This window comes from Platichthys flesus, chromosome 17, assembly GCF_949316205.1.
Source record: "Platichthys flesus chromosome 17, fPlaFle2.1, whole genome shotgun sequence".
In the NCBI taxonomy this organism is placed as follows: domain Eukaryota; kingdom Metazoa; phylum Chordata; class Actinopteri; order Pleuronectiformes; family Pleuronectidae; genus Platichthys; species Platichthys flesus.
Genome location: NC_084961.1, coordinates 875,018 through 902,755, shown reverse-complemented (window position 1 = coordinate 902,755; position 27,738 = coordinate 875,018). Strand labels below are relative to the sequence as shown.

At 45.8% G+C, this 27,738-nt stretch overlaps 4 protein-coding genes across 4 annotated transcripts; 1 reads left to right on the top strand and 3 right to left on the bottom strand.

Moving 5' to 3' along the window:
• Positions 1–1,203: 1,203 nt before the first annotated feature.
• On the bottom strand, positions 1,204–3,948 carry ndufb9 (NADH:ubiquinone oxidoreductase subunit B9). The gene is made up of 4 exons (XM_062410426.1): positions 3,807–3,948; positions 2,827–3,019; positions 2,289–2,402; positions 1,204–1,582 (listed from the first exon to the last, which is right to left on the bottom strand). The coding sequence occupies exons 1-4, from the start codon at positions 3,893–3,895 to the stop codon at positions 1,451–1,453; spliced, it is 528 nt and encodes a 175-aa protein (XP_062266410.1). The 5' UTR covers positions 3,896–3,948; the 3' UTR covers positions 1,204–1,450.
• A 371-nt stretch (positions 3,949–4,319) lies between these two features.
• Positions 4,320–8,325, top strand: tatdn1 (TatD DNase domain containing 1). The gene is made up of 12 exons (XM_062410119.1): positions 4,320–4,401; positions 5,319–5,384; positions 5,457–5,506; positions 5,740–5,803; positions 5,878–6,021; positions 6,100–6,142; positions 6,221–6,306; positions 6,451–6,491; positions 6,573–6,649; positions 6,740–6,810; positions 7,145–7,271; positions 7,480–8,325. The coding sequence occupies exons 1-12, from the start codon at positions 4,329–4,331 to the stop codon at positions 7,580–7,582; spliced, it is 945 nt and encodes a 314-aa protein (XP_062266103.1). The 5' UTR covers positions 4,320–4,328; the 3' UTR covers positions 7,583–8,325.
• Positions 7,836–18,195, bottom strand: tmem65 (transmembrane protein 65). Its single transcript, XM_062410120.1, has 7 exons — positions 17,580–18,195; positions 12,626–12,670; positions 12,043–12,110; positions 11,900–11,954; positions 10,655–10,697; positions 10,092–10,197; positions 7,836–9,600 (listed from the first exon to the last, which is right to left on the bottom strand). The coding sequence occupies exons 1-7, from the start codon at positions 17,848–17,850 to the stop codon at positions 9,463–9,465; spliced, it is 726 nt and encodes a 241-aa protein (XP_062266104.1). The 5' UTR covers positions 17,851–18,195; the 3' UTR covers positions 7,836–9,462.
• Positions 18,196–18,798: 603 nt separating this feature from the next.
• Positions 18,799–27,170, bottom strand: rnf139 (ring finger protein 139). Its single transcript, XM_062410117.1, has 6 exons — positions 26,659–27,170; positions 24,177–24,832; positions 23,670–23,817; positions 23,486–23,592; positions 22,805–23,056; positions 18,799–22,260 (listed from the first exon to the last, which is right to left on the bottom strand). The coding sequence occupies exons 1-6, from the start codon at positions 26,819–26,821 to the stop codon at positions 21,481–21,483; spliced, it is 2,106 nt and encodes a 701-aa protein (XP_062266101.1). The 5' UTR covers positions 26,822–27,170; the 3' UTR covers positions 18,799–21,480.
• Between the last annotated feature and the right edge of the window lie 568 nt (positions 27,171–27,738).

Here is a 27,738-nt window from a genome sequence, read left to right as displayed (position 1 = left end):
CCACGAATCCCCTCTACAGACATCCCCTCTACAGACATCCCCTCTACAGACATCACCTCTACAGACATCCCCTCTACACACATCCCCTCTACAGACATCACCTCTACAGACATCCCCTCTACAGACATCACCTCTACAGACATCACCTCTACAGACATCACCTCTACAGACATCCCCTCTACACACATCCCCTCTACAGACATCCCCTCTACACACATCCCCTCTACAGACATCCCCTCTACACACATCCCCTCTACAGACATCACCTCTACACACATCCCCTCTACACACATCCCCTCTACACACATCCCCTCTACACACATCCCCTCTACAGACATCCCCTCTACACACATCCCCTCTACAGACATCACCTCTACACACATCCCCTCTACACACATCCCCTCTACAGACATCACCTCTACAGACATCACCTCTACAGACATCCCCTCTTCACACATCCCCTCTACACACATCCCCTCTACAGACATCACCTCTACAGACATCACCTCTACACACATCCCCTCTACAGATATTCCCTCTACAGACATCCCCTCTACAGACATCACCTCTACACACATCCCCTCTACACACATCCCCTCTACAGACATCCCCTCTACAGACATCACCTCTACAGACATCCCATCTACACACATCCCCTCTACAGACATCCCCTCTACAGACATCCCCTCTACACACATCCCCTCTACAGACATCCCCTCTACACACATCCCCTCTACACACATCCCCTCTACAGTGATCCCCTCTACAGACACCCCCTCTACACACATCCCCTCTACGGACATCCCCTCTACAGACATCCCCTCTACAGACATCCCCTCTACACACATCCCCTCTACAGATATCCCCTCTACAGTGATCCCCTCTACAGACATCACCTCTACACACATCCCCTCAACAGACATCACCTCTACACACATCCCCTCTACACACATCGCTTCTACACACATCCCCTCTACAGACATCCCCTCTACACACATCCCCTCTACAGACACCCCCTCTACACACATCAAGCCAGCAGCAGAGATCAGCTGATACTAGTTGTTTCTAACCTGGTAGTTATTTCCTTTATCTAAAGATCCAGCGATGATGAAGTTTGTTTCATGATATAAATGTTAATAACTTATTCTGTTTACTAGCTTTGTCTTGTCAGTAGTTTCTCAGACAAACAGGAAACTGCAGCAGTTAAAGTTTCTTTGCACATTTATTGGAACAGTTACAGGTAATAAGTGATTCATGTACAGGACTTCTCAAAGTCACCAACCTCCTGAAACTGACTAGAGAAGAGTTGGATCAGGTGGTTCTGTCTGTCGTGTCGACTCTTCTCACAAACGACTGGTGACGCCCCCCCCCCCCCCCCCCCCCGTCGGTCTTCGTGCTGCTGGTGGGACGGTCACCCTCAGACTGGAGGGGGACGGGACATGGAGGGTGTTTATGTGGGGCGCTCCCTGGGACGGGTGACAAACTGCCACCACAGAGGGGGGAGGTCGCCCTCCTTGCGGGCGGGGGGGAGGGCCTCGTTCTCGGGGCCTCCAGCTGGAGTCTCAGCCTCAAGCTGAGCAACCTGAAACCAAATGAGAGGAGAAGATTTATCCCTCAATAATACGAGACCAAGAAGAGCTTCAAAAACACATATTACTATCACCACTTATTTATTATGAACCAACTTCATAGAGCCAAACTGAAAAACTCCAATGAACTTTTAATAAACTTGTTTTCTAAATAAAACAAAGATGAGTCGCTGGTTTTCTGAGTGAGAAAGAACTTTACTGATACACATTTGTATTTTTAACAATTTAACGGTTGAATATTGAAATGTTTTTTACAAAATCCTCATGATAAAATTCTTCTTCCTCTTCAGCTGATCCCAGTTTATGTACCAGAATCTGTTCATAGACAATATGAACCGTTAGGAGATTGTGTTTTGTGTTGATTCTGTCGTGTTTCTACTGAAAGGGTTGAACCATCAGTCAGAGACACGATGGCGCCACCTGGTGGATTTATTAGACAGAACTTGTTCCTGCTGAGCTGAAGTGTTTTAAAAGAAATGTTCAAATATCTTTTTGACGAGTAACAATATTCTCTACCACTGACTACCACTTGTTCATGAGTTGAATCATTCTTATCATTGTTGTACTTTCAACATTCTCAACAGTGACCTAATTTTCTAAGATCTGAAAACAGCTTCATAGAATCTGTGTGCACAGCTCTGTTCAGGAACCTTCAGACCTGGAGATGTACTTCTTGTTAAATTGCAAATGATCACTCACCTCTTTGTCCCAGCTCTGCAGCCTCAGCTGCTTCCAGTGCTCCCTCTTGGAGAAGTAATCAGGATACATGGCCTTCTCAGACGGGTGCCAGTGGTCCAGCACCCACTCCGGAACCTGCAGGGAGAAGAACGAGTTCAAGAAGTTTGTCAACAAGCAACAACATCATCATCTGGTACGAATTAAACAGGTCACCTGATAAAACTGATTAACACTGTGGTATGCACCATGCTCTGAGCATTAAAGTGTGACAATACTGTAAGAAAATTGTGCCATGTCTATATTTTTGTTTCACTATATCGGAGTGAGACACACACACGTTAACATTCGATAGTCGACATGTTGACCAGTTCAGAAAATCATTCAAACTTGTATAAAAACCACACACGTGACCAAGAAAATTCCATTTCGATTTGATGAAGAACTTTGAGTATAAAAACATATACAGGACAAGAGAATAAATAAAACAATGTACAGGACAAAACTATAAAACTATATCATAAAAATAGCCCCTGCTCCGTAAGGTGATGCTCCTCCTCACCTTGTAGCACTCGTATCTCTCGTACGAGGTTCCTCCAGGAGAGTCGGGGAAGATGTAGGGCTGAGGATGCTGATTGGACCAGAACTCCTCCTCCCCCGCCTTCAGCATCATGGTGGCCTTCACCAGGTCCTTCTCGTTCTTGTTCTCATCGAAGCGAGAGCGCATCATGCAGGCGTAGAACCGGTACTTGTCCCTGGGACGAAAGAAAACAACAGACAGGTGCAATTTAGTTTATTTTATAGATTAATATTTAATGTCTTGTATAATATCAAAGGAAGCTGACATTTTGTGAGTTAAACTGAAACTTGACTGAATCTCTAAAGAGAATATTCACACATCACAGCTTACGTGAATTTTTGTTTATGGAGTAAAACTGTGGAATTATCTGGATAAATGGATTTAAATATTGCTTGAATACTATTAAATGAATCTAAATTAAGCAGTTTGAACTCACTTCTTCTCGTTCATCTGTATAAGTGAATTGTGAAGTTATGTGATTACACAGAAATGATAATCATAATAAACTGAACTAACCTTGAATCAATAATCATGATCTTAATGACCGATCGATTCCTCATTAACCTTCCACATGGTGAGAATGAGGAATTCAGGAAACACGTAGAGATTCAGGAGTCAGAGTTAAATGATGTAAAGTGAATTAATCTCTATCTCCAGGTTCATTAACTCCTCAGGTCGTGGAGAGAAGTTCAGCTTCAGACTGATCTTTGTTTGTATACTTCACATTTCGACTTGAACAAGATAAAACAACATTTAAACTCAGATATTAATGGTCAGAGTCGCTGTCGTGTTCCACTTCCGGTGAATAAAAGTAAACATGTAGAAAACAGGTTGACATTTCACTGACTGACCTGGCTAGCTGTTAGCTTAACAGTTAGCTTAGCGGCTCTACCGCTGTTTATACGCGAGTGACTTTATTGTAACGTTAGTGGTTCGAGTCCCGCCGAGGCGGCCGCCCTCACCTGAATATGCACCAGGACTCCAGGTGCCTCAGAGACTTCTTGTAGAGCCGCAGCACTTTCTGCTGGTGGGTCAGAAAGGCCGTCGCCATCTTCCCTGTCACCTTCTGTCCAAGCGGCGCGGGGCATTCTGGGACTTTGTGACGTTAGGACCCGAGGACCGTAAAACAGGTACCAAACACGCATTCATATGATAGGAGAAGCATAATAAGTATACGAATTACAAGAATAACGCTTCGGTTGTGATACGTTTTATAATAATAATGCTTGATTTACATTAATTAAATGTATTATTATTTTAATCAGGCATTTATTGCTAAATAAAAGGCCGAAATGACGAAAATATTTGTGGGTATCAAATATTCTTCTCTTTACAGTTAATATGTTTTTCTATTGACGTTATTTTTATTATTGCATTTATTTTTGTATCTTTAAAAAATCTTTGCCCGGTTAATTACCAAGCCTTAAATGATGACGTGAAATATTGACAGCTGTCTGCTACAGGAGTTACGGTACTGTTGCATTATGGGATGTGTGAGAGCTGCATGTGTGTCTGTGTTTAGAAGAAGAAACAAAATGTCTCAGCTCAGGTTCATCGGTAAGATCCGGCTTCACATCATAACAGACACTGAACTGGTGGTTAGCATGAGAGTTAACCTGCTAGCATTATATTTAACCAGTTAGCATGATAGTAAACCAGTTAGCATGGGAGTTAACCTGTTAACATGAGAACTAACAAGTTAGCATGATAGTAAACCAGTTAGCATGGGAGTTAACCTGTTAACATGAGAACTAACAAGTTAGCATTATAGTTAACCAGTTAGCATGATGGATTACCAGTTAACTTAGTAAATTATAACCAGTTAACCAGACTTGACAGAGGATTGACTGTGAGTTACAGCAGCTTAACACTGATCTCTGATCTGTGATTGTGTGGAACTGATTCTCAACAAAAGGAAAATGCATTAAAGAGAAATGAAATATAACTACAGAGAATAAGTACAAAATATAATATTAAGTCTACACACTGACCGGTTTAGAGAAATATCCTTAAGTGTAATGTCACAGGAGGATTTCACAATGTTTACTGTATATGTGCAATATTTAAAAGGAGATATTGAATTAAATGCATACGTGTGTGTGTGTGTATATATATAAATATATATATATATGTAGGCTGTTATACATTACAATATGAATATGGGTATATAAATGGTCAAATTGGGTTCAACTTCTTATATTAAATAAACGTATATACTGTCTATATATGTAATGTGTGTCTAAGTTCACAATATTAAACAATCTAAACAATTCAATAGGTACATCAATTATGTTAATTGGTGAATTTCACAATAAGAGTCATACGTATGGTATAATATATTTGATATACAAGTTTTTATGAGACTTTAAATGCCAGATTGGTTTTTCACATTATTACCACAGAATGTGCAGTCATATGATTTTCTAGGACAGAATCCATAACCCAGCTCCTCCTTGTTGACGTTCCCTCCTCAGATATCGGTGTGAACTTGACCGACCCCATGTTCCGAGGCCTCTACCGAGGGAAACAGAAACATGACGGTGAGAACTCATCCTCTTCATCTCCGTCTTCCTCTACGTTAATCTGACTCCAGCTGTGTTTTGATCCGACAGACGACTTCAACCAGATCATCGACAGGGCCCTCAAAGTGGGAGTGGAGAAGGTGAGAGAAGATCCACAGACAAGAACATGTGGACTTGAACAAACCTCAGTGTGATACGAACTAGCTTTTAGTTTGGTCCATGTGCCATCTGCTAACATGGAGGAGCTGCAGCCAGCCACCAGGGGGCAGTCATGTTTACAGTCTCAGCGTCTTCTGGGGCCACGTTGACCGAGGAGATCTGGATTAGGATTGGAGGCTCTTGTCTTATTAACGTGTGGGACGTCTGTTTCCAGTTCATGATCACAGGAGGGAACCTGGAGGACAGCAGAGAGGCCCTGAAGCTCTCAGAGAGCAGAGGTGAGGACGTCCTCATGAGGACCAGCACCAGAACAAATCCTCTTGTCTTCGCTCACCGCTGCTTCCTCCCGCAGACGAGTTCTGCTGCACGGTCGGCTGCCATCCCACCCGCTGCAGCGAGTTCCAGCAGAGCGGAGAATCCCAGTACCTTACTGGGCTGAGGGAGCTGGCAGCAACCAACAGAGGGAAGGTGGTGGCTGTGGGAGAGTGTGGACTGGGTGTGTGTACGCAGACAACACACAACACACACGCAGGATCACAACCACGTTGTTAAGTCTCTTTTCTCTTCGGTCCAGATTTTGACAGGTTGGAATTTTGTCCAAAAGAAACTCAGCTGAAGTAAGTTTCCTCTCAGTCGATGGGAAACATTCAGACTCTGAAAGGGCGACTCAGCGTTTTCTCCTCCGTCTGTCGCAGATACTTCGAGAAGCAGTTCGACCTGGCGGAGGAAACCAAGCTGCCCATGTTCCTCCACTGCAGGAACTCCCATCAGGAGTTCATCGGTAGGTCCGTCCCCCAAAGACGTCGTCCACCACCGAAGACACAGAGACAACTCACCCTAAACTTAAATGTCCTGAAGACTCATCTCTTCTTCCTCTTCCTCTCTTTCAAATGAATTAATATTTGTTTCTCTGTTGTTCTGTCAGAAATCATGAAGCGGAATCGAGACCGATGTGTGGGAGGAGTGGTGAGGACGTCGGTTGTGGGACTTTTTTATTCATGGTGTTAAATCTCAGATTGAAGATTGAAAGAGATTCTGTTTCTTCAGGTTCACTCGTTTGATGGGACGACAGAAGACGCGGCTGCGCTCGTGGACCTCGACCTCTACATCGGAATAAACGGATGGTGAGAGGATCTTAAACCAAATCTCCTCCATGTTACTAGATGGGAGATGGAGCAAAGTAAACAATATTTAACATAACTTCTATGTTTCAGTTCTTTGAGGACGGAGGCGAATATTGAAGCGATGAAGTCGATTCCCAGCGAGAGGCTCATGATCGAAACAGGTGAGCTGCAGCCGCTCGGTGGGATCCAGACGCTTTCAGCAGAGAAACCATGAAACTCATGAGTTCATCTGACATTTTACGTTTAAATTCACCAACGAGACATTAACTCATAAAAAATAAACACTTATTTACAATCATTTCCTCAGCAGAATTCTTAAAATTTAATAAAAACAAATTCAGGTTTCAACATCAGAGCAGAATGTTTTCACTTGGAGGATTGTAGATATTTCTATTTATCACACAATAAATCATGGAATACTGGCAGCAGCCTCTAAAAATCTATATATATATGTTGTTGGTGTGGTTTTCATATTATGGTCTGTTTCCTGCTCAGACGCTCCGTGGTGCGGAGTGAAAAACACTCATGCAGGATCCAAACACATTCAAACTTCATTTCCCACGAAGAAGAAATGGGAGGCGGGGCACTGCCTGAAAGACCGGAACGAGCCCTGTCACATCATGTGAGTGTACAGAGCCCCCCCCCCTGCCCCTGGTCCCCAGAATCCCTTTTAACGCTCCTGGTGAGGCAGCTGTGGACAACAGTAAATCCAGAAGTTGATTCTACAGTAGGAATTAGGAGGGTGGGAGGAGTCAGGGCAGGTGGGAGGAGTCGGGAAGGGGTGGGGTTACTGCAGAGTGAACCAATGAAATGTGACGTGTCTCCTCCAGACAAGTGTTGGAGGTGATGGCGGCGGCGAGGGAGGAGGATCCGCTGGAGCTGGCGAACACGATCTACAACAACACCATCAAAGTCTTCTTCAGCTCGAGCTGATGATGAAGAGGCCGACTTATTTCACTGTGTGTTTGTGTGCACGTGTGTGAGTGGGGGTGTGCATGCTTGAAAATGTCAGATACAAATTAAAGACTGTAATCTCCTTGGATAATGAAAAGTGGATCGATGGATAATTTCCTCGACACAATGAACCTGAATAAGTTGAAGTGAGACTTTAACCTCTGACCTCACAGCACGTCGCTCAAGGGCACGTGGGCTCCCTACGATGATTGAAATCACACAGCGCCCCCTGCAGAGCCGGAGGTAAATACCACCCAGATTTATTGTCACGTTGTCAATTGCACATAATGTAAAACAAACTTCAAACACACGTATCAGTGCTGCTGCTTCATTGTCCACAAGGGGGCAGCACAACAGTCCTTTGTCACTTTGATCTTTTACTATAAATCATTTCTCATTTTACCTCCAGTGGATGAAATTGTGCAAAAAAAATATCATCATGAAGCAAAATGAATAAAACATGAGATGAGGCAGGAACATGCAAGTTTCCATGGTTACAAACAGCATCGCAATAATTTTAGGATTTAAAATCAGAAAAATAAAAAAAATCTAAAGTTTTGGCAACTTTCAAACTTTTCAAACTTAAATAATTCAGAACTGCTTCTGTACAATTTGAACAAATGAAGAAAATAGACTAAATGAACAGCTGTGACATCATCCATCGGCTTTGTTCAATATTCCTCACGTTCAAGAAAAATCAATAAAACTTAAAAATATGAAGATTTGCTTGTCTGTATTATTGTTGAATATATTTGAGTTTGGTTTGAAAATACAACAATAAGATAAATTGACTTGGGCTCTGGGGAGATTTCCATAATCAAAAACTGATGCATTAATCATTTTATCAGCAAAATAGAAAACAACTCAATCATAAGTTACAGCCTTGATTTGGAGATGTGATATGATCTATGATATAATGAGGTGTCTCGTCACAGCTGTGATTTTGTGGGAGTGAGTCTGAGCGACAGCAGACGAGTGAGATGTGCAGGAAGCTGGAGACAAGTCGAGATCCCAGTAGAGACCAGTGTCCCGACTGGGAAACGAGCCTCAACCAACTGAAGCGTCAAGTCACACACAAAGAGCTTTTAAAGAATCGGACCGAAGTGTCTGAGTGAGAAAATAAAAGCATGAGTGAAGAGAGAGTACTTTCCAACGTCTCCTTTGTTATTCTACACTTACACAACATTTAATAAAACACGTGATGAGCGTAGAGCTTCATCAGTTCTTCATGCAACACACAGACGTGTTCCTCGAGGTAGCAGAGGATTCTGTCCCGACTGGTTCTTACATGTATTTGTGGCTGTTTAGAGATTCAGCTGAAACAATAAGAGACATTTGACTGTTTCTGACACAAATTGAGCAGATAGTGTTTAAGAGACGTCTTCAAATGTGAAAAACAACAAGGATTAAATAGAAAACAAGTAAAAACGATGAAACCTTTAAATAGTGTTTGAACAGTCGGTTGGTTTCTAGTTTGTGTTTCTGACGTGTGTGGAAAGAAGTCGAGTGAAACCGGTGGGTGTGTGTCTCAGGTTCACTGCAGCTACACGTCATCGATTCCTCATACCAACCCGCTGGACCACCGAGCCACAGCAGGAGCTGGAGCGTAAGGTCTGATGAGGTCAATATGAAGAATCGATGATGGAATCAAACGCACGTCACCGTTCCCTCGGCCAAACTGTGTTTATAGAAGAATGGATTTTAGTGAGATGGAGGAAATGCCACAGAAAACTAAATATCATCAGATTTCCAAGCTGCCTCCAGCGCGAGTGCAGCCGGACGGAGAACATCAAACTGTTAATACTCTTTAGAGTCGACTTCAGTGGTTTCCAGTTTGTAGGAGCAGCGGTGGAGACTGGTTAGGAGGACGTGGCGTCTCCGCAGGGTTGTGCGTCTTTCTTCTTCTTGTCCTTCTTCTCCTTCTCCTTCTCGTCATCCAGGAAGAAGAGCGGGAACATCCCCAGAATGCAGCCGATGGTTACGCCGATGGCTTTACCCTGCAGGAGGAGGAGGAGGAGGAGGAGGAGGAGGAGGAGAGAATCAAACACCAGCATCCCACTCAGCACACGTCCAGACGTGTTGGAGACGAGAAGCCGACGAAACGAAACAAGACAGAAAATACTGATTATATTTATCTGCGGCTCAATCGGATTTAGAAACATGGAACATGTCCAGCTGCTGCTTCTTTATAAGCTTTCATCTCCAGATGTGATCTGAACTGAACAAGCTGAGGAAGGAAAAGAATAAAGAAAACTCTCATCAGAGGGTTGGTTTTGATTGTGTAACATAATATTTAACATCCCACAGAGATATGAAAAGGTTTAAAAAGCACAAACACAAGCCCCCTGGTGCAGGTTGGTTGTGGCCGCAGGGCGTCTGTTCTGTCTGTTCTGTCTGTCGTTCTCCAGCTCGCTCTATTCTCTCATTTGTATTCAAGTCTCTACTGTTTTAGAAAACACCTCAGAAGAGAATAAATTGAACATCTCACCATGTGCGAGCTGACCCTGGTCTGCCACATGTCTGCCTGCTTGGGCGTCATATCAGGAACCTGCATCCCCAGCCTGGTGGCCAGGGCCTCCACATAACCTGCAAGACTACACACACACAGACACACACACACACCTGTCAGCATTGTACTGCTGCATATGTAACAACACTCTCATCGTTGACCCTAAAGCAGCAGTGAAGTCACTTTGAAGGTAAAACCGACTGTAAATAAAGAAGTGAGGCCGCCCCCTGGTGGCTGGCTGCAGTATAGCACATAAACCTCTACTCCTCCATGTTGGCAGATGGGAAACGGATGAAAAACTAAATAAATAAAAGAAAGACATCAGATAAATGTTTGTCGAAGAAGTCTAGTTCTCATAAGTATTTAAAGACTAAAGAAAGCTTGATTTATGGGAGTTGGATTTAAGTTTAAAGTAAGTAAGTACGGGTAGAAGTTAAAAGTCTGGGAGGATGAATTCATAAAAACCTTGGTTCATAAATGTGCAAACGTACAAATGAACCCGTCTGCTGAACAGACCCTGAGCTCTCAGAGACGGTTCTTACCCGAGACCGGCCAGATCTGAGACCAGGTTCCCCAGAGCGGCAGCTGCAGAAACACAAGAGACAAACTGATTTATGAGGTTTTGTGAAAGTCACATTTTCACAATACGAGAGCCGTTCATCAGAAATAAGACAACTTGTATTTTAGAGGACGCAGACGGATCCTCCAGGACGTAAAGTAATTCAAATACTGAGCGTCTCTGGAAGTCGAAAAACTGCAAACAATGGATCAAAGCTGCAAAATACTAGGTGTGAAAGTTTTCTCCCATCAAAAAGCAGCTCTGGAAACCAGTGAGCTGCGAGTCAGCGAGTTTCTCCTCCGCCTCTTTACTGTCGGCAGAAATCAGCTTCATGACGATTCCACTTGATGTGGAACCTCAACAAAGCTCTGCAGCTATTAGTGATCGGGCTCGGCTCCACCGGCTGAGAGTAAAGGATTGATCATCGTCTGTTCTGCCTTCACAGGGACGACGCTCCCACTCCTCCTGCGGGAGCTCAAACTCCAGATGGTCGACTCGGGCTCCAGCTCCACTCACAGCAAGGAAACACTCGACGGAGGCGAGACGGCGAAACAAGCTGGTCTCAAGTCAGCAGCAGCGCCTCCGACAGGGAGTGTGTGTGTGACGCTGAATAAAAGGCGTCATAAAGTAAAACAAGTGGAATCAGCAGTAAACATCTCTGAGGCTGGATGGTGATGAATCAATAAAGAGCTGTGGCTGCATGGAGAAGACTTCAGCCTCTGATCTGCAGGAGCCAAGTGTCCATGGGAACTGAATAATGTGGAGGGGAGATGATGGAGCGGCTCCGGGGCCTTCGAGGGTTTCACTGTGTAATAAAGCCCCAGAGCAGCAGCCATGATGACCTCAGGGCGGCTGTGAGGAACCAGATCCACTGGAAACTAGTTCTTCAAAGAGACATGGCAGGTTCTGTCAACCGCAGCAACTTCATATGAGAAATAAAATGTGTTCCAGGTGAAACCTGATGCTTTCAGACTGCACAGGTCGTGTGGGACCATCCGGAATGGAAGCAACCACACAACTTAAATTACGTTGACGTCCTTTAAAGATTTAGATTAGAGACGTTTATAGAAACATTCATTCAGCCGCTGTTTTGGGTGTAGAGACAAAGATGATCTGTGTTGTCAGGTGTGTTAATACAAATAGCTAGCGTCTCTGCTGAAGAATCTCTCAGTGTTTATCGATGATAAAGAGACATTTTACAGAAGGTCGCTCCTCTTTGTGCTCCTACCTGCCATGGTGGAGATGCCCAGAGTGACTCCGATGGAGAGTTCGATCTGTGTTCCCTGGAGAGAAGGAGAGAGTTCAGATGGAACCTGGATTCATCACAACTTACATCCGATCTACTTCAGAGGAGTTCATAACTTCACTTACTGCTGCGATCATGATGGCGTTATCCAGGAAACCAAATCCAACGAAGGGGATGGCGTTGTGGAACAGAACTGTGATGAGCAGGAAGTGAACAGAGAGGATTCATGCACATGGTGAGTGGATAATAACTGAATGAGCAGATGGAACTTTCATGTCTGCTGTTGTAATTCATAAGAAAATGAGTCATATTTAACAAGATCATTGAGCGTCTGAACCGTTAGAGGGAGAAGTACTTTGTTAAAAACATTTCTACTGTGGAGAAATATTGTTCTATCTACTTGTTAGTTTAAATGTTGTGTGATTGTGAGGTCAAAGGTTAAACTGAGGTTTTCTCTGATGTTGCAACTCAACACTTTTTATAAAGAAGATTCAAACTAATCACAGTCTGTGTCTCGTTGACTGATTTCATCTACTGCATTAAAAAGAGATTATTTCCAGAGTCTAATATCAGCTGATAAACGTTGAATCCACAGAAATAGGAATGAATTATATACAGATTATAATTTTCCTTACAAGATACCAAGGAATTGTGTGTGTGTGTACGTGTGTACGTGTGTGTGTGCGTGTGTCAGATATAATCTCTCACCATATCTGATCTGATCTGAAGTCAGCGGCGTGGGCGCGAGGCTCTCTGAGAAGAAACACATCAGAAGTTTTGTCGTTAACAGTCGAGCTTTGACTTTCAGCGTCTGCAGAGTTCACTGATGTGGTCACGTGATCAACCAGTCATCGCTCCACAGTTTAAAACATCAGCTCGTCCTCCACTAACGAGGACGGGTCAATTCCATAAAGAAGAAAGATGTGTATCCTTCAATTCTAACTCTTAAGTAAAGACTTGAAGACAAGGCAGGACACCCCTCCTCCGAGAGTGCTGCAGTAAACAGATGGACCACTTCTACCTTACATCTTAATCCAAAGGTCAGAGGGTCACTTCCATCCACCTCAGTTTGGGGGTGTGACCTCATCCAGCTGCTGCGAGCGGCTGTTGGAATTTAAATTTGAAATGCGGCAGTGAAAATATCCGGCCAATCTGTGTGAATAACCCATTTCCACCCGTTCTGATTTCACACTGCAGAACAACTACACACACTCCAGACTCCCTGAGGACCCGTCCAGGAATAGACTGACGCACACAAATGAAAGTCAACGCACAAGGAGTTGGTGGCAGCAGATTAGTGAAGACTTGTGTCTGTGCAGAACAGAACTGACACCACGTGTGACTAAGACTAACAGACACCGTGTTGGTTTCTAATTAGACACCAACAGATGCTGCATCATCTGTTTGCTGTCAGGCTGCTGATGAACAGAGTGGAACCGCTTCCTGCAACACAGACACACAACACAGACACACACACACTCACATCTTCCTCTCCACTAGCAGCCGTCAGCCGCACGTTCCTTCAGAATAAAACTCTCTCGCTGCCAAACCTTCACACTTAGTCACACATATCTGTCTCGGAGTCACTTTCTGATGCTACAGTTTTGAAGAACACTGGTTTGACGCTGCTAATTAGTCACACACACACACACACACACACACACACACACACACACACACACACACACACACACACACACACACACACACACACACACACACACACACACACACACACACACACACACACACACACACACACACACACACACACACACACACACACACACACACACACACACACAATGTATTTAAACACACATATATATAGAACTTGATTTAAGAGCTTTATAATTCTGCTTTATGAACATGTAAACATCTCTTGAGATAATAATAATCAGTTATGGACTATGTGCTGACATCATTCCCAGCAGGCAAAGCGGTTTTCTGCATTTTTAATTATAAAAAAATATACATATAAGTTGTTAATTTACCAACTCGTCTTCACAACAAATGATTTACTCTGAGAGTCACAAGTGGAAGAGCACCTATGAGCTCGGCTCTGTAAAGTTCATCATTTCATAAACTAAATAATGATCAGCTGATGTGAATAAATATAAACAGATTCAATAAGAACCGAAATACTTTAGTTAGAGCCACCTTCGGTTAAACACAAATATTAAAAGTGAAACCTGGATTGTAAGTGAGTGAATGCTCCTCACAGCTTCGTGTTCTGTGATGATCGCTGCAGAGCAACAAACCAAACTCCTTCTGCTGATGGGAGACGATATCGAGCTGCGTTCAGGAACCACAGCAGGAGGACATCTTCAATCTCAAAACCCGATACTGCTGTTTGGGTCTAGTGATTCAGATAATCAAGATAAATCACCGGTTCTAAGTTGATGATCAATGAGACGTTATTATAAACTCAACCCACCAGGATTTTTAATGAGTGATGAATCGAGGTTCTCCAGAACTGCTTCAGTGGAAAAGAAATGAAAATCAACCATTTACTATCTCCTGTCCTACAGCAGAGGATCCACCCTGTCCCTTAAGTGCATAGTTAGTCAGCCTCAGTGGGACCCTGTGTCCAGCTGAGACAGAAAAACACCTGGATAACTATAACCATGATAATTCCACATCATTAATATCACCCACATATATCGATATGGATTCAGCAGAAGGAAACAGAAGGAAACAGAAAGGCTGGTCCTGGATATCTCATTGTTTCTTATTAGTTTTACTGTACGTTTCCATTTCCAACTCGTCTCATTTAAAATCACTTTCCACGCTCCAGAGAAAGTGGAAATTGCTCAGCTCAACGCCTGGATGGCTTCCTGCTCTTAAAGGTCACATGACGGCTCCACCACCACACAGACTCTGAACCACACACGGGACAGGAGGAGGACGATGTGTGGCGTCCATCTTGAAGACGCCTTGCTGATCCTGAAAAGCTGATGTTAGGTCAACGTCTTTATAGAGAAGATAAAAGTTAAATCCTCCCAGTCACTGGAACATTTCCCTCTTCGTGAGGCCGTCACTGTGGATTTTCTATTTATCACAGAGTTCAATGAACTGAAGATGTTCGAGTTGTGGGTACGAAGATATTTCTGGTTCAAATCCTACGATTTCCACATGAACAGTGAGATGCTTAATCCGTGGACTGCGTCTCGGTTCCATTTCGTCTGATAACAAAACCAGGAAGGCAGCCATGATTCACGTTTGGATTCCACGTGGGATTCTCACATCGTCTCTGAGCCTCTGGTCCACAAAGCGAGCGCGTTGCTAAACGGATGAAGAGCAGTTTAATGTTTTAACGAGCGCGTTGCTTAGCTCGCTGTCAGACTCACGGAGGTGAAGAGTAGACTCGTCCAACTCTCACTGCGTCCCTGAGGCTTTCAGCTCATTAAGAGAAGAAGTAAGAGGGGGGGGGGGGGGTCTTGGAATGGAGACAACTGCTTGTTAGTGAAGATTTTCAGACCCACACTGCAAACTGCGTCTAATGAACATGCTGCATGCAGAGGGAGGAGACGCTGGTCCACGTGAATCTCTGAGACTTTGAGCCGAAGACGTCCCCCCCCCATCAGCCGCCTGAAGGAGCTCAGACCCGGTGCCTGAGCTCCAGGGTGGACCACTGTGCAGCTTCCCTCGCTCTCCAGCGCCAGGAGAAGTCCTACTGTGCACGTGAGCTGTCAAAACATCCGGAAAGTTTTCTCCGTCCTCGCGGGCAGCTCCGCCTCATCGTAGATTCAGCCAATGAGCTGCTCCGTGTGAAGACAGTAGATAACTGGGATCTTGTAATTCAGCCACAGTAATGAATATATGAAGTTACACTGGGATCAGGGTTTGGGTCAAACAGCCTCTGGAGAAGCTCCAGTCTCGCTGCCGCCAGGCGGACATTTCAACTGCTCGTGGAAATTAACCTTTCGACCTCTGTGGACTCTCAGTGGGATTACTACCACCAGCAGCTGAACTCACTGGGGAGGGGAACTGGGAGAGAACACTTTCCTTGTTTAAGCCGTCACAGACACACACCATTAAACCATCAGCCCCAGTTGTGTACTCGTACTTAAATAATAAAGGTTTTTAATTGTTCAGGTTTCCATACTTTGTAAAAACCTTCGGTACTCGTGCAGCCGCTATGAGACACATTCCAACCCGAGACCTCTTACACAACCCTCTCTCTGAACAAGTGCTGGCCAACGCCTGTGGGTGTGGACGCACACATTAAACCAGACTCTGAATTTTCCTTTACAACAATAAAAGTGACACTTTGAGGGAAACTACAGGCGATAAGGATCTGAAGATAGATTCTTGAGTAAATCACACTCTGTGAAGAACAGGCTGTGGATGAATGAACAGGGTGGAAGAGAGAAAAACACGTTTACAGCAGATTACGTAACACGAGGAGCTCGTCTGGGGGGGGGGGGGGGGGGGCTGCAGAGACGAGGACGACAGGAAAAGAACCTTTAAGAGCGTCAGGTTGTCAGATCGACACTCGTATCGTCTTACAGAGCTTCACTCTGATCTGAAACCAGCTGACTGCTGCAGAGAGGAACCCAGCTGCAGCTCCGTTAGAGAGAAGAGACTCCTCAAGTGATTCAGCAGCAGGTTTCCACAACTTCAGAAGATGAGTCACAACGAGTCTGGTCCACGTGAAGAAGCAGGAATAACCTCTGACTCACTCACACAGACACACACATAGACACACAAACACAGACACACACACACACACACTCTCTCTTTGTCTTAAAGTTTAGATTCAGTTTCAGATTCACACATACACACACGTGGAATAATAAAATATGTAAACTTGCATTATAGAAAGTCCGTAGTGTATGTTCAACATATTTGAGATTCTCTGGGACATTTAGTAAATTGTAAAACTAATTATAAAATGTTTAATTTGGGATAAATGTGATCCAGTGGTTCAGCATCGCAGGAGCCGCATGTAACAATGTTGACGTTAGCGAGCTAGCCATTGTTAGCTAAACACGTTCATAACAAAACGCATTACGCTGCATTTCACGCAAACTAACACGGTCGTAACACGTCCACGTCCAGTAACTGGACAGGACTCTGTGTACGACACGTTAAATGACAGAAGTGATAATACACAGTAAAATCCTTCGCTACTGTTGACATACAGGGCGGCCATCTTGGATTTCAAAGTCGGGAGTTGTCAGGTTCTTCCGAATCTAAATTCCGATTTGAGGGGCGATCAAGATGTGACTTCTGAAACTCTGACGTTTAATGGAGCGTGACGTCAGTCTCACGTCACGACGTAAAGACGCTATCATTGGCTGAGTCCGAGGTGAAACACTAGGGGGCGCTATGACCCAAGTTCAACACATTATTCAGTAATAAATGTGATTTCATGTTTTTCACCATGTAATTTAATCTACGGCTGAAAGTTTTTTGAACCTGTCAGACAGAACCACGTCATTCATCCACTCCACACAGACGGTGACGTCACCTGAGCAGGTGTAACCCCTGAAGGAGGAGGAGTCAAGTCACGTGATCCATTCAAACCTGTACAGATGTTCATCTCTATCAGAGACCCGTCAGGTGACCACTCTCTGCTTACCTCCTGTCAGGTGACCTCTCAGGTCGTGACCTCCCTCACACCCAGGGGCGTGACCTTTGACCCCCAGGCTCTTACCTTGAGCGATGGCCATGGACTCGAAGTTCTGCAGCTCCCGGAGCAGACACGTCCTCTCCGGGGCCTGGAGCCCGTAGATGAACTCCTTCGCCCTCTTCGGGGAGTTGAGCGGTTCCCCGGGCTCGCTCCTCCCGTGTGTCCCCATGCGGCGGCCGGGTGCGTGGCGACATGTCCCCGGCAGCAGCAGCAGCAACCCCCGGGGCGGCGGAGGGGTCGCAGCCCGCCTCAGGAGCTGGAGCCCGGCGGCTCGGAGGACACGCAGCTGGGTCATGGCGGTTCAACCACACCGGGAAACGGGAAACCTGTTCTACTCCGGTTCAACTCGCGGCTCGGTCCCTCACCAGGACCGGGGCTCGGCGGCGCGGGCAGCGGCGGGGCGGCGTGTGAAACTCGGGTAAAGTGGAGTTAAACCGGCGGACATGTCTCCGGTGCTGTCTCCGTGTCCCGCTCCGGAGTCTCCGGTCCCAGGCTCGGCTCCGGAGTTCAAGCGCCAAGTTCCGTGGACAACCGTGGAACAGCGGAGTCAAGCCGGAATCAAACATGCAACACTTCCGGTGGTCGGCTTTCAAAATAGAACCTTTCACTTCCGGTCAAACATTTCACAAAAAAAGCTCGATTCATCCGCGGGACATAAAATAACGTAAGAGTAAATAAACATGTTTAAAAATAGAAAACCTAATTAAGTTTGCATTGTAGTATTAATTTAAAATATTATTAAAAATAGAAATATATTTTATCTATATTACTATATTATTATATATATTATATTTTATGTTTATTTGTTGATTCGTTTCTACATTTATTTGTAGGATTACATAAACAAATGTGGAAAGACAGAAATTTTAAATTCAGTGCATTTATTTATATTTACGTATGTGTTGGATCAGTGCCCTGTAGTTGTACTTGTACTTTTTAAAAATGAATGGTCCTGGGTGAATATTATGTCTGAGTGTGTATTGTCTTTCTGGACTTCTGTATAAACTTTTCATGGTAAAGAAAACACAAATCCTTGTCTCAGATAATTATTAAATAATGAAAAGATATTTTCAATATACACCAATAATACATTGTTAAAAAGGCGCCATCTACCAGTGAATCTACTCAACTGCATCTGTCCTCTAGTTTGAAGTGAACGATCTCATTAGTTTGACTGTAGATTTATATTCACTGTTGTAAAGAAACATTTAAAGTGGTTAAAGTTCTAAGATTCAGTCCAAACTCATTATCAAAGATGATTTTATTTACATAAATCTCCTTTTAAAACAAAAGGCAAAATCAACACTTTTTACCTTTTTAAAAAGCTTTCAGAACAATCACCCGAATAATCCTTCATCACTGACACATGTCAAAAAGCACAGCTTTCTAATCATCATCATCATCAGCCCCCATCTCTTCCTCATTAAACATAATGCATTCCTTACAGCTTATTGTCTGCGGCCTGTAATTACAACAGTAATGAACACGGGTTTGCAGTCAAACCTTTAAGACGTTCAGGCTGTGGAGTCTAAACAGTGTTAATACTCAGAGTCGGTGCTGAGGGGGGTGAAGCAGCACAGTTCAAACAAAGAAAGATGAAGTTTCCAGACAGTGGTTTTTTGGATCAGTGTTTATGGGACGTCTGCTGCTGAGGCTCAACTTTTCAACAAGGATCAACTTAGTGAAACGAGCAGTTGTAGGTTTACTACGACAAAGGAAGATCTGAACGTGTCAGACGCTCCTGCAGCTCTTCAGTCTCTCTCTCTCTCTCCCAGGGCTGGACATGTTTCTGTGAATGAGAGAACTCGTCCAGCCCTGCAGCAGGACCCTGAGACGAGGACAGGTGGCTCCACCAGTCTGTGCCAGTGATTACAAACAAGCAGAAAAGTGCAGCGACCGAATAGAACTGCTCGTACAAAGTGACAGACACAAAACGGATTCAGGAACGTTTTACCATTAGAAAGAAACACGTCTTTAAAGGAGACGGATTCTGCTCATCTCACCAGAGCTGCTGATCTGCTTCGCCACAGGAAGTGCAAATGTGTCTCGTGACATCACAAAGGTGCAGACCAGGTGACAGGTGTTTCAGGAGCATCAGTGTGTTTAGCTCCTTTAACCACAGACTTTGGGCTTTTTAACTTTATAGAACTTTTACGTCCACAGAAAACCGTTATAACACACAAGAGGAAAGAAACACTGACAAAACAAGATACATCTCCTTTCAACTTCCTGTCCGCCCTCACCACTGGCACCTTCTCATACGTCGTTCTTTTGGGACATTCAAATTTAATGAGGTGGAATTAATCATTTAACCAAATACTATTCTTTTTTGAGAATACCACTTTTCTTGTTTCATCCACTACATCTCCAAACATCTGCAGCAGCAAGTTCTGGGTCTGAAACAAGAATTCAACCAAATAAAACGATGAAATGTGCAACGTTTAATTTTTAAAATGTTTCTGTTATTCTATGGGAGGAGAGTGCACGTGTGTCGTTTTATTACATGTACAATAACGTACACAAATGTAAGCAAGGTCACACAAGGGACCAGTAGTAATGGTAGAGGTATATCAGTGATGACAGTAGCAAGTCACCTCTGACCTTCTCTCTGATTGGTGCAGAGCCGATAGAAAACTGCTTCACTCGCTCTCTGAACAAGTTCACAAACATTCTCCTGGAGTTCGTTAAAGACACAAACGCTGAGCAGGTGTTTCTCACGTCGGAGCTTCAGGTTTAGTAACATTTTTAAAAGTTAGACGGCCAGAAGTGTTTTGAGCGAATTCCCCCCACGCAGGACAAAACAGGAAGTATCCTCTCAAATTCTCTGAAATTTGTTAAAAACAAACTGTAAATAAAGATGGACGACATGACGGCTGCACAAAAGTAAAGCCAACGCATTGTAAGCCCCGCCTCCTCCACGTTAGCAGATGGGACATGGACCAAAATAAAAAGTCAAATAAACGTGAAATAAATGTTTGTCAAAGATGGTTTCAGGTCGTTCTTATCTCACTGAGGTTTGTTCAAGTGTTTCTGATAAGTTTGGATTTAATTCATTATTTGATGATATAAAAATGGGCGGAGACGTCATGATTGACAGCTGAGACAGGATCACGGCTTCACCGACTCCAAATGACGCCAGGAGTGGAAGATGGCCACATTTGGATCTGAGCTACTTTGGCTTAATCTCTTGATACCGGGAGGAAGTGGAGACGCGTCGTCCATCTTTATTTATAAATCTATTAATTTAGAATGTGTTGACAGCAGGTTTGACAATCGCTCCACAGATTTGTCGTTAACGAACAGAAACACTGCAGCATTTCCCCGATGACACACAACAAGGAAACACAATCTGCATCTTTAAGACATCGTCTCAACACATTATACGTCGGCAGGCGTACACATGCGTGATTACACAAATTCCCCCGAAAACACACAAATAAACCTCAGGGCTGCACGAGTGACAGACGTCTGAACAAAGTGGTGATGTCACTGGTGTGTTTGTGTCGTGCAGATTCTCAGAGGAGCAGAAATCTGATATCTGGATTTGCTGATGATCAGGTTTGAGGCATCAAGAGATGAAATCTGAACAGACGGTTGTTTCCAAACGATTATTATCAGGATCTCCAATACTTCTGGATTAAAGTAAGAAATATAAACAACACTATGAGTTCATGCAGCCCCGACACACTCACCCGTGCACTCACACACACACATAAGCACACACACATGCACACACACGAGCAGCAGTTACTCTTTCCACGAGCCCTTAAGAGTTAATCCCAAAATCAAATGAAAAGAAACTAACAAGAAAAGAGACGCCACTTCCCTGACAGTATCCAGAAGAAATTAAGATGCTGAAGATGTTTTATAATTATTTTTAACTTAAATATAATAAAGACATTTGTTTTCTATAGATCTGTTCTCATCAGTCCTCTGTGGAGTCAGTGTCGTCATTGATATAATCTTCTTCTATCGGCATGCTGCCGGTTTGAGTCCCCCACTCGTCCTCGTCGTACTCTATGCTGTCGTTGTCCTCCAGCAGCTCGTTGTTGAGCTCCCCCCCCCCTGCGGCCTGCGCGCCGCCCGCCGCTCCCTCGGCCGGCAGCTCTGGGGGGGGCTGTCCGTCCTCGTTGTCCCCCGGCGCCGGGGGGGCGGCGTCAGCAGCGTCCTGCTGAGCTGCGTAGTTCCCATTGTTGTTGGAGAAGGCGGCTCTGTCCCGGCTCTCGTCCTCGATGTAAACTCTCTGGTGGCACATTGGACACGTGTCCTGGATGTAGAGCCACTTCCTCAGGCACAGCGCGTGGAAGTAGTGGTGGCAGGGCGTGATGCGGGCCGAGGTGGAGAACTCTTGGTAACAGATGGCGCACACGTCGTCGATGTCCCTCAGCTGGTCCCCACGGATCTCCGGCAGGGAGTTGATCTTCTTCACGGCCGTGCGGCGGTTGATGAACGTCTTCCAGCCGTTCTTGGCCTGCAGGTAGATGTTGAAGTAGGCGTGCAGGCACATCATGCAGGCGCGGATCTTGCTGCCCGACTCGAACATCATGGTGTAGGCCCCGTTTCCGAACATGATGACGCCGAACAGGAACTCGATGATGTTGCCTGTGGAGCGCACGTAGTAGACGTAGTCATCCAGCTTCTCCCACAGCACGTTCGAGAAGCCATCGAACATGAAGAGGCCGTAGACCGTCAGAGACACCACCACCTGGAGGAGGAGGGATGAGCTACATGACGTCTGCTGGATCAAACATTCATGGAACCATCTCGATTTTTAGAAACGATAACGTGGAAACTTTAAGGTATTACTTCACATCATAGTAACAAATCCTGAACTGAGCTCTCTGACATGTGTTACCACTGGTTTAACTCTAATCCAGCCAAGATGTGGCTCCTAGTAAAAGAAACTTGGAGCAGCTTTCAAACAGTTTGAGGAAACAAATGCACTTGAAGATAAACATGATACGTTTTAGTGAGTAACCCTGAACATAACTTTGTGCTTTCAGAAGTTTTGTGGTCTTTACTGCAGTGATATTCTTTTTGAAGTTCCACAAAAAGTACAGTAACACAATTAAACAAGACAAAACCCATAATCCTCACTGTTTCTGACCCATTCACGCAAATCAACGAGACCCGACCATCAAAACCAATTCTGAGAAGGAGATTTGAAAGTTTAGTAGAAACAGGAAGTAGCAACACATCACTGGATGACTGGTGTCATTAATAATCCAGCAGCAGGTTCAGGTCCTCACCTTGAGGCAGAGCTCCACGCAGAAGGCGGTGACGGCGAACAGCCAGGTGTTCAGGGCGTAGTGGTGCCACAGGGTGTAGCTGAGCGCCACAGGCAGCACAAACAGGGCCAGGGACACCAGCAGGACGGGGACGTGGCGGCGAACCGAGGACACGTGGGAGGCGCTGAGGGACATCAGGACGGGGTCGGTCATGCCGTGGATGAAGTGCAGGATGGCCGTCAGCAGGAGGCACATGTTCCGGCTCAGACGAACCTGAGGATGAAATGGTTCGATTCACTTCATTCTGTTTTCTGCACTTCACTGGAGCAGCAATTTAGATTTAGTTGTATTCTGCTCATACAACGACATAGAGGCGTTTTATTCTATTTCATCATCAGAGGTGAAAGGTCAAAACATAGGTTCTACATCCCTGGAGAACCCATTCCAATGGTGTGTGATCAGGGCTGGGTTTAAATAGGGTGTAACAGGGTTTAGGGTCAGAACCCTGTGGCTGAACAGTGAAACACCTCGATGCTCAGGTTCACAACGGAAGATACTGTAGGTCTCTAACATCCACTGGTGGTTTGTAACTTTAGTGCTGAAGACCATCAAACTTCACCATCTTGTTCTAGGTTCTAAAATGATTTATGGAATTAGTCTTGAGTGGAATCTGTGAAGAGGTGTGGAGCTGCAGAGACGCACCAGACGTTCCTCTGGGTCCAGGCTGCTGAGGCCGGTCTGCAGAGCCAGGATGAAGAACAGAACCGGAGCCACGAAGCCTAGACGCTTGTCCTCCTCCTCCGTCGAACCTGAGGAGACACTGGACTTCAGACACATTTTCACAGCTTGGTTTGTACACATATGAAAAACCAACAGGCCAACGTACCGATGAAGGCCAGGATGCTGAGGCCGAGGTAGTGCGCGAGGGAGGAGATGACGGCGCTCATCCCCAGCACGGTGAGCATGGAGTCGCAGCCGGAGATGATCAGGTTACTGGTCAGATCCCAGAACACGTCCCAGCTCAGCAGGTAACCCTGAACAGAGATGCACGACAACAGACGTTTACTCTCCTGCCTCCCACAAGGATTCAGAGCAGGTACAAAAGAAGTTGGGGAGGTTTCATGTTATCAGTATCGACTACATCCGACTTCACAACAACAGGAACATGTGGGAACTTTCAGGAAGTGCAGGTCTGAAAGCATCTCAGGTGACGTGTTGTCATCAGACTCAACTTGATGGATTCCCTGTCAAGCAGCAGCGGGGACAGTTTGCTAACAGAGACATTTGCATCCTCATCTTACAGCCACTTTCAAAATAATAAAGCTCATGTAACAGACAAGAAACACAAATATTCCAGAAGTTTGCTGCTTAGATGTATAAAGACTGATTCTACCTGTGAGTTCGAGCCCCCGTCTGTGGCCCCACCTGTGGCATCGCCGCTCTCCCTCCTCACCGCCTGCACCACGTACACCAGGATCAGCGCCTGGGCCGTGACCCGGGTCAGCCAGAACACCCGCAGCACGTCGGGGAACCTGATCCTCTTCCACGTGTCCTCGAGCAGCAGCTGAAGTCCGTAGATCCGGTACATGTGCCGCACGAGCAGGTAGACGTACCGACACGAGTAGTAGAACCACTTCAGCCTGATGGTGAGGCACACGGCCGTGTTGAGGGCCAACGCCAGGCCCGAGACCACGGCCACCAGCTGTCTCACGTCCGCCGGCAGCTCGATCATCAGCCCCCACAGAGGAATCATGATGTCCAGCACCACCAGCGCGGCAAACACCGACTGGAGGTTGAGCAGGAACACGTAGCCCACGCCGAGCACCAGCTGGACGGCCGCCATCCCCAGCCACAGAGTGGGGCCGTTCCTGGGCAGCAGCCTGAAGCCCAGCGCCGCTTTGTAGTAGGCGCTGTAGAAGTCTATGTGGGAGGTGGCGTAGTAGTTGATGAGGACCGCCGTCATGCCGAGGAGAACCGCACAGAAGAGCGTGTAGAACTTGAACAAGGCTTTCTGGGAGAGCAGCAGCACCACGCTGGAGACGAGGACACCTGAGACACAACAGACAGACGCACAATCAACAAACCGGACAACTGATGCAACTATCCAGAAAACAAACACAATTACTGAGTAGAAGAATGTCTCCAGCAGCAGCTTGACCCGCTGCCCGAGATGAGCAGCACCGATCAGACCCGATCCTTTGTTGTTGTGTGTTTAATCATGTATTTGTTTAAGCTAAAAGATAAAGGTGAAAAGTTCTATATGTGTTTATTTATTTTAGTTTGTTCATTCATTTCAAGGCCTATAGACAAAAAATATATAGTAAACATTTAACTTATTCAAATGAACACTTTGTTAAAACATCAGGCCAAACAAAACCTTAGTGTCCTCTAACCTGGTGGAGAGGAGAAGTTAAAGTTTAATATATAGTTTCCAGACCCTTGTACACAGTCACATTGACCTTTGACCCCTGGACTCTAACGGAGAAGCTTTGCTCAAGGACAATATAAACTGACCTGGAGGGTTTTTAAAGCGGCCGCTGCCGGCGTCTTATTTCAACGTCTTGTTTATAACTTTTAAATCCAGTTAAATGTGGCGTTACACTGGATTTCTGTGCTGGGACTCAACATGAAGGGAAGTGGGTCGAGGACAGTGGGACTCAGTGGATCGCTGGCCGACTTAGAGAGAACCTTGTTTGGCCCCTTGTCTTTCCAAACCTCTCGGCCAACTGCGAAGCGCCTGAGCCGCTCAAAGGTCCAAACTGTTCAAACGTTAGGCAACCGGCTGTTGATCTGTCTGCAGAGGAGAAGCCTCAGCTGTTACCTTCTCTGTGAGGACAATTAAAGTTATTAAAAAGTAAAAAGCTGAAATCGAGTCAAGTCTGCCACGAAAACATAAACTCAAATATGAAACCGCTTTGACAAATTAGGTGTTCCAATGAATTATGAAAAACTTGCTTGGAAAATAAAAGTGAAAGTGCCTCGGGCTGCACAGAACAGAAACAACAGCTTTTAGATTTCATGATCATAATGAATAAGATTAAATAAACAGAAACTAAATGTACAACAGCTTAACCTCCTGTGTCTTAATGAACGGGAAGTGAAACCGCAGCGTGTGTTACAACAATAATATAATAATGTAGAACAAACACTACTGAACAGAGTTAACATGAGTTTAAGGCCCGGGGCGTCAGATGTGGTTCTTATCTCCACTGAGGAAGTGACGTGCAGCAGATCTCACTTCTTCTCTGGAAAGTAAACTGAATATGATTGTGTTGACTTTTTGATTTGTCATCTCGGGCCTTGTGACGATGTGATCTGAAAGTAAAGTTCATCTCTAAAGTACCCCCCCCCCCCCCCCCCCCCCTCCAGATATCCAGTTTACTGTGGAGATCATCACAACTGGTCTTTACAGAGGCTGGAACTGGAGACACCATGAATCAGCACCAGATCAGCTGCAGGTCGTCTTCTGGTGGGTCAACAGTCTAATCGATTAATCGACTAACAGGGTGGAGGGTCGGAGTGTAGACACAGAACCAGCTGCGGTCCGGAGGCAGCGGGGCGGAGAGCAGGAGTGTGACCGACACACAGGTGCCCTCCGCCCGCCGCAGAGCCCTGAGGACGCCCTGGACTCTGACACGTCACCTGGGACCCGTGCTAGCGTTAGCTCGCTTGTATTTAGCGGCTTTACACTGATCAGAGCGGAGGAGAACCAGCCGGACACCGGGTCCGACTCGCCCTGGATCTACTGCCGGGATACATCGGCTCTGGTCGGGTGACAGGTGCCGGAGCCCCGCCGGCCTGAGGACGCGTCAGCGGCCGGCGGACAGCTGCCCGCTCCCCGCCTGCTGTTGACAGATCCGCCCCTGAACACTCACCCGTGACTCGGACCAGCACCTTCCCCGTCGCGCCGGCCCATCCTGAACCCGGGTCGTAGTAAGAGTTAAAAATGGCGTCGATAATAAAGATACAGGGAACTCGCAGAGCCACATCCAGCACCGCTAAGGCCTGCTGGCCTATCCGGGCTTGAGTTGACGCCATGCGGCTGGAGTCTGAGGCTGTGGTCCCGGGGAGCCCCGGTTAACCTCCAGGTAACATCCGCAGTGAGTGAAGGTTCCTCCCGCAGCGTCTCGTCCTCGGTGTCGCTCCGCCGCTGGTTGTCTGGTCTCGACCGCCTGTTGCTGCCTCTCGTCTCTAATGTCGCTCCGCCTCCATGTGAGGACCGACACAGGCTCCGAGCCGCCGCCGCCCAGGGCTCACCTTGCCCCCGCCTCGGGTAGAGAACACTGCGGGGATCCAGGTGGGGAGAACCGGCCGTTAGCTGTTAGCCGTTAGCTCTGCTGGAGACAAGCTGCTCTTCCGCCGTGTCGTCACTTCCAGCGTCAGAGGGTGTGGGTGATGACGTAGCACGTTCGAGCCACGTCCTACTGTCGTTTTAGAGTCATGTTGCTAAGCAACAGATTAACATAAGAACTCTTTGAAGTCTGCATGTTATTTCTCTCTGACGTCATTTGTACCATGACATAAAAACAGCTTCATATCAGGTGACAGGTGATTGGCTGATCTGCTGCTGTGCTCCAGACAAATCGGATGATGGATATCCCGACTTCCAAGGGTTCCAATTCAAACAAACCACTTTTATACTGGAAACAGATCCCAGTACAGATGAGTGAGGGAGCGCGAGCTGTCAATCAATCTCACGAGCGAGGAAACAGGGGTCAGACAGAGGTCAACGGGCCTCAGCTGCAGGATCTACATCAAACCCTGGTCGAACCCGAACCCGCCGCCATCGTGGTGTGACCTCAGACAAACTAACCCTAACCCAACAGAGGTCAACAGGCTTCAGCTGCAGGATCTACATCAAACCCTGGTCCTACCCGAACCTGCCGCAATCGTGGTGTGACCTCAGACAAACTAACCCTAACCCAACAGAGGTCAACAGGCCTCAGCTGCAAGAT

Bases quoted from the DNA above. Each gene is read 5' to 3' on its own strand.
- ndufb9 (XM_062410426.1), bottom strand. From the start codon at position 3,895: ATGGCGACGGCCTTTCTGACCCACCAGCAGAAAGTGCTGCGGCTCTAC. The intron at 3,020-3,806 runs GTGAGGGCGGCC...CTTTCGTCCCAG, and splicing joins GAGTCCTGGTGCATATTCAG to GGACAAGTACCGGTTCTACG. The intron at 2,403-2,826 runs GTGAGGAGGAGC...TTCTCCCTGCAG, and splicing joins AGAGATACGAGTGCTACAAG to GTTCCGGAGTGGGTGCTGGA.
- tatdn1 (XM_062410119.1), top strand. From the start codon at position 4,329: ATGGGATGTGTGAGAGCTGCATGTGTGTCTGTGTTTAGAAGAAGAAAC. The intron at 5,507-5,739 runs GTGAGAGAAGAT...GTCTGTTTCCAG, and splicing joins TCAAAGTGGGAGTGGAGAAG to TTCATGATCACAGGAGGGAA. The intron at 6,307-6,450 runs GTAGGTCCGTCC...TTGTTCTGTCAG, and splicing joins CTCCCATCAGGAGTTCATCG to AAATCATGAAGCGGAATCGA.
- tmem65 (XM_062410120.1), bottom strand. From the start codon at position 17,850: ATGACCCAGCTGCGTGTCCTCCGAGCCGCCGGGCTCCAGCTCCTGAGG. The intron at 12,671-17,579 runs GTAAGAGCCTGG...GTTTCTTCTCAG, and splicing joins GTCCATGGCCATCGCTCAAG to AGAGCCTCGCGCCCACGCCG. The intron at 9,601-10,091 runs GTGAGATGTTCA...CTCCTCCTGCAG, and splicing joins CCAGGGTCAGCTCGCACATG to GGTAAAGCCATCGGCGTAAC.
- rnf139 (XM_062410117.1), bottom strand. From the start codon at position 26,821: ATGGCGTCAACTCAAGCCCGGATAGGCCAGCAGGCCTTAGCGGTGCTG. The intron at 23,818-24,176 runs GTAGAATCAGTC...ATCTCTGTTCAG, and splicing joins ACGGGGGCTCGAACTCACAG to GGTTACCTGCTGAGCTGGGA. The intron at 23,593-23,669 runs GTACGTTGGCCT...GTGTCTCCTCAG, and splicing joins CAGCATCCTGGCCTTCATCG to GTTCGACGGAGGAGGAGGAC.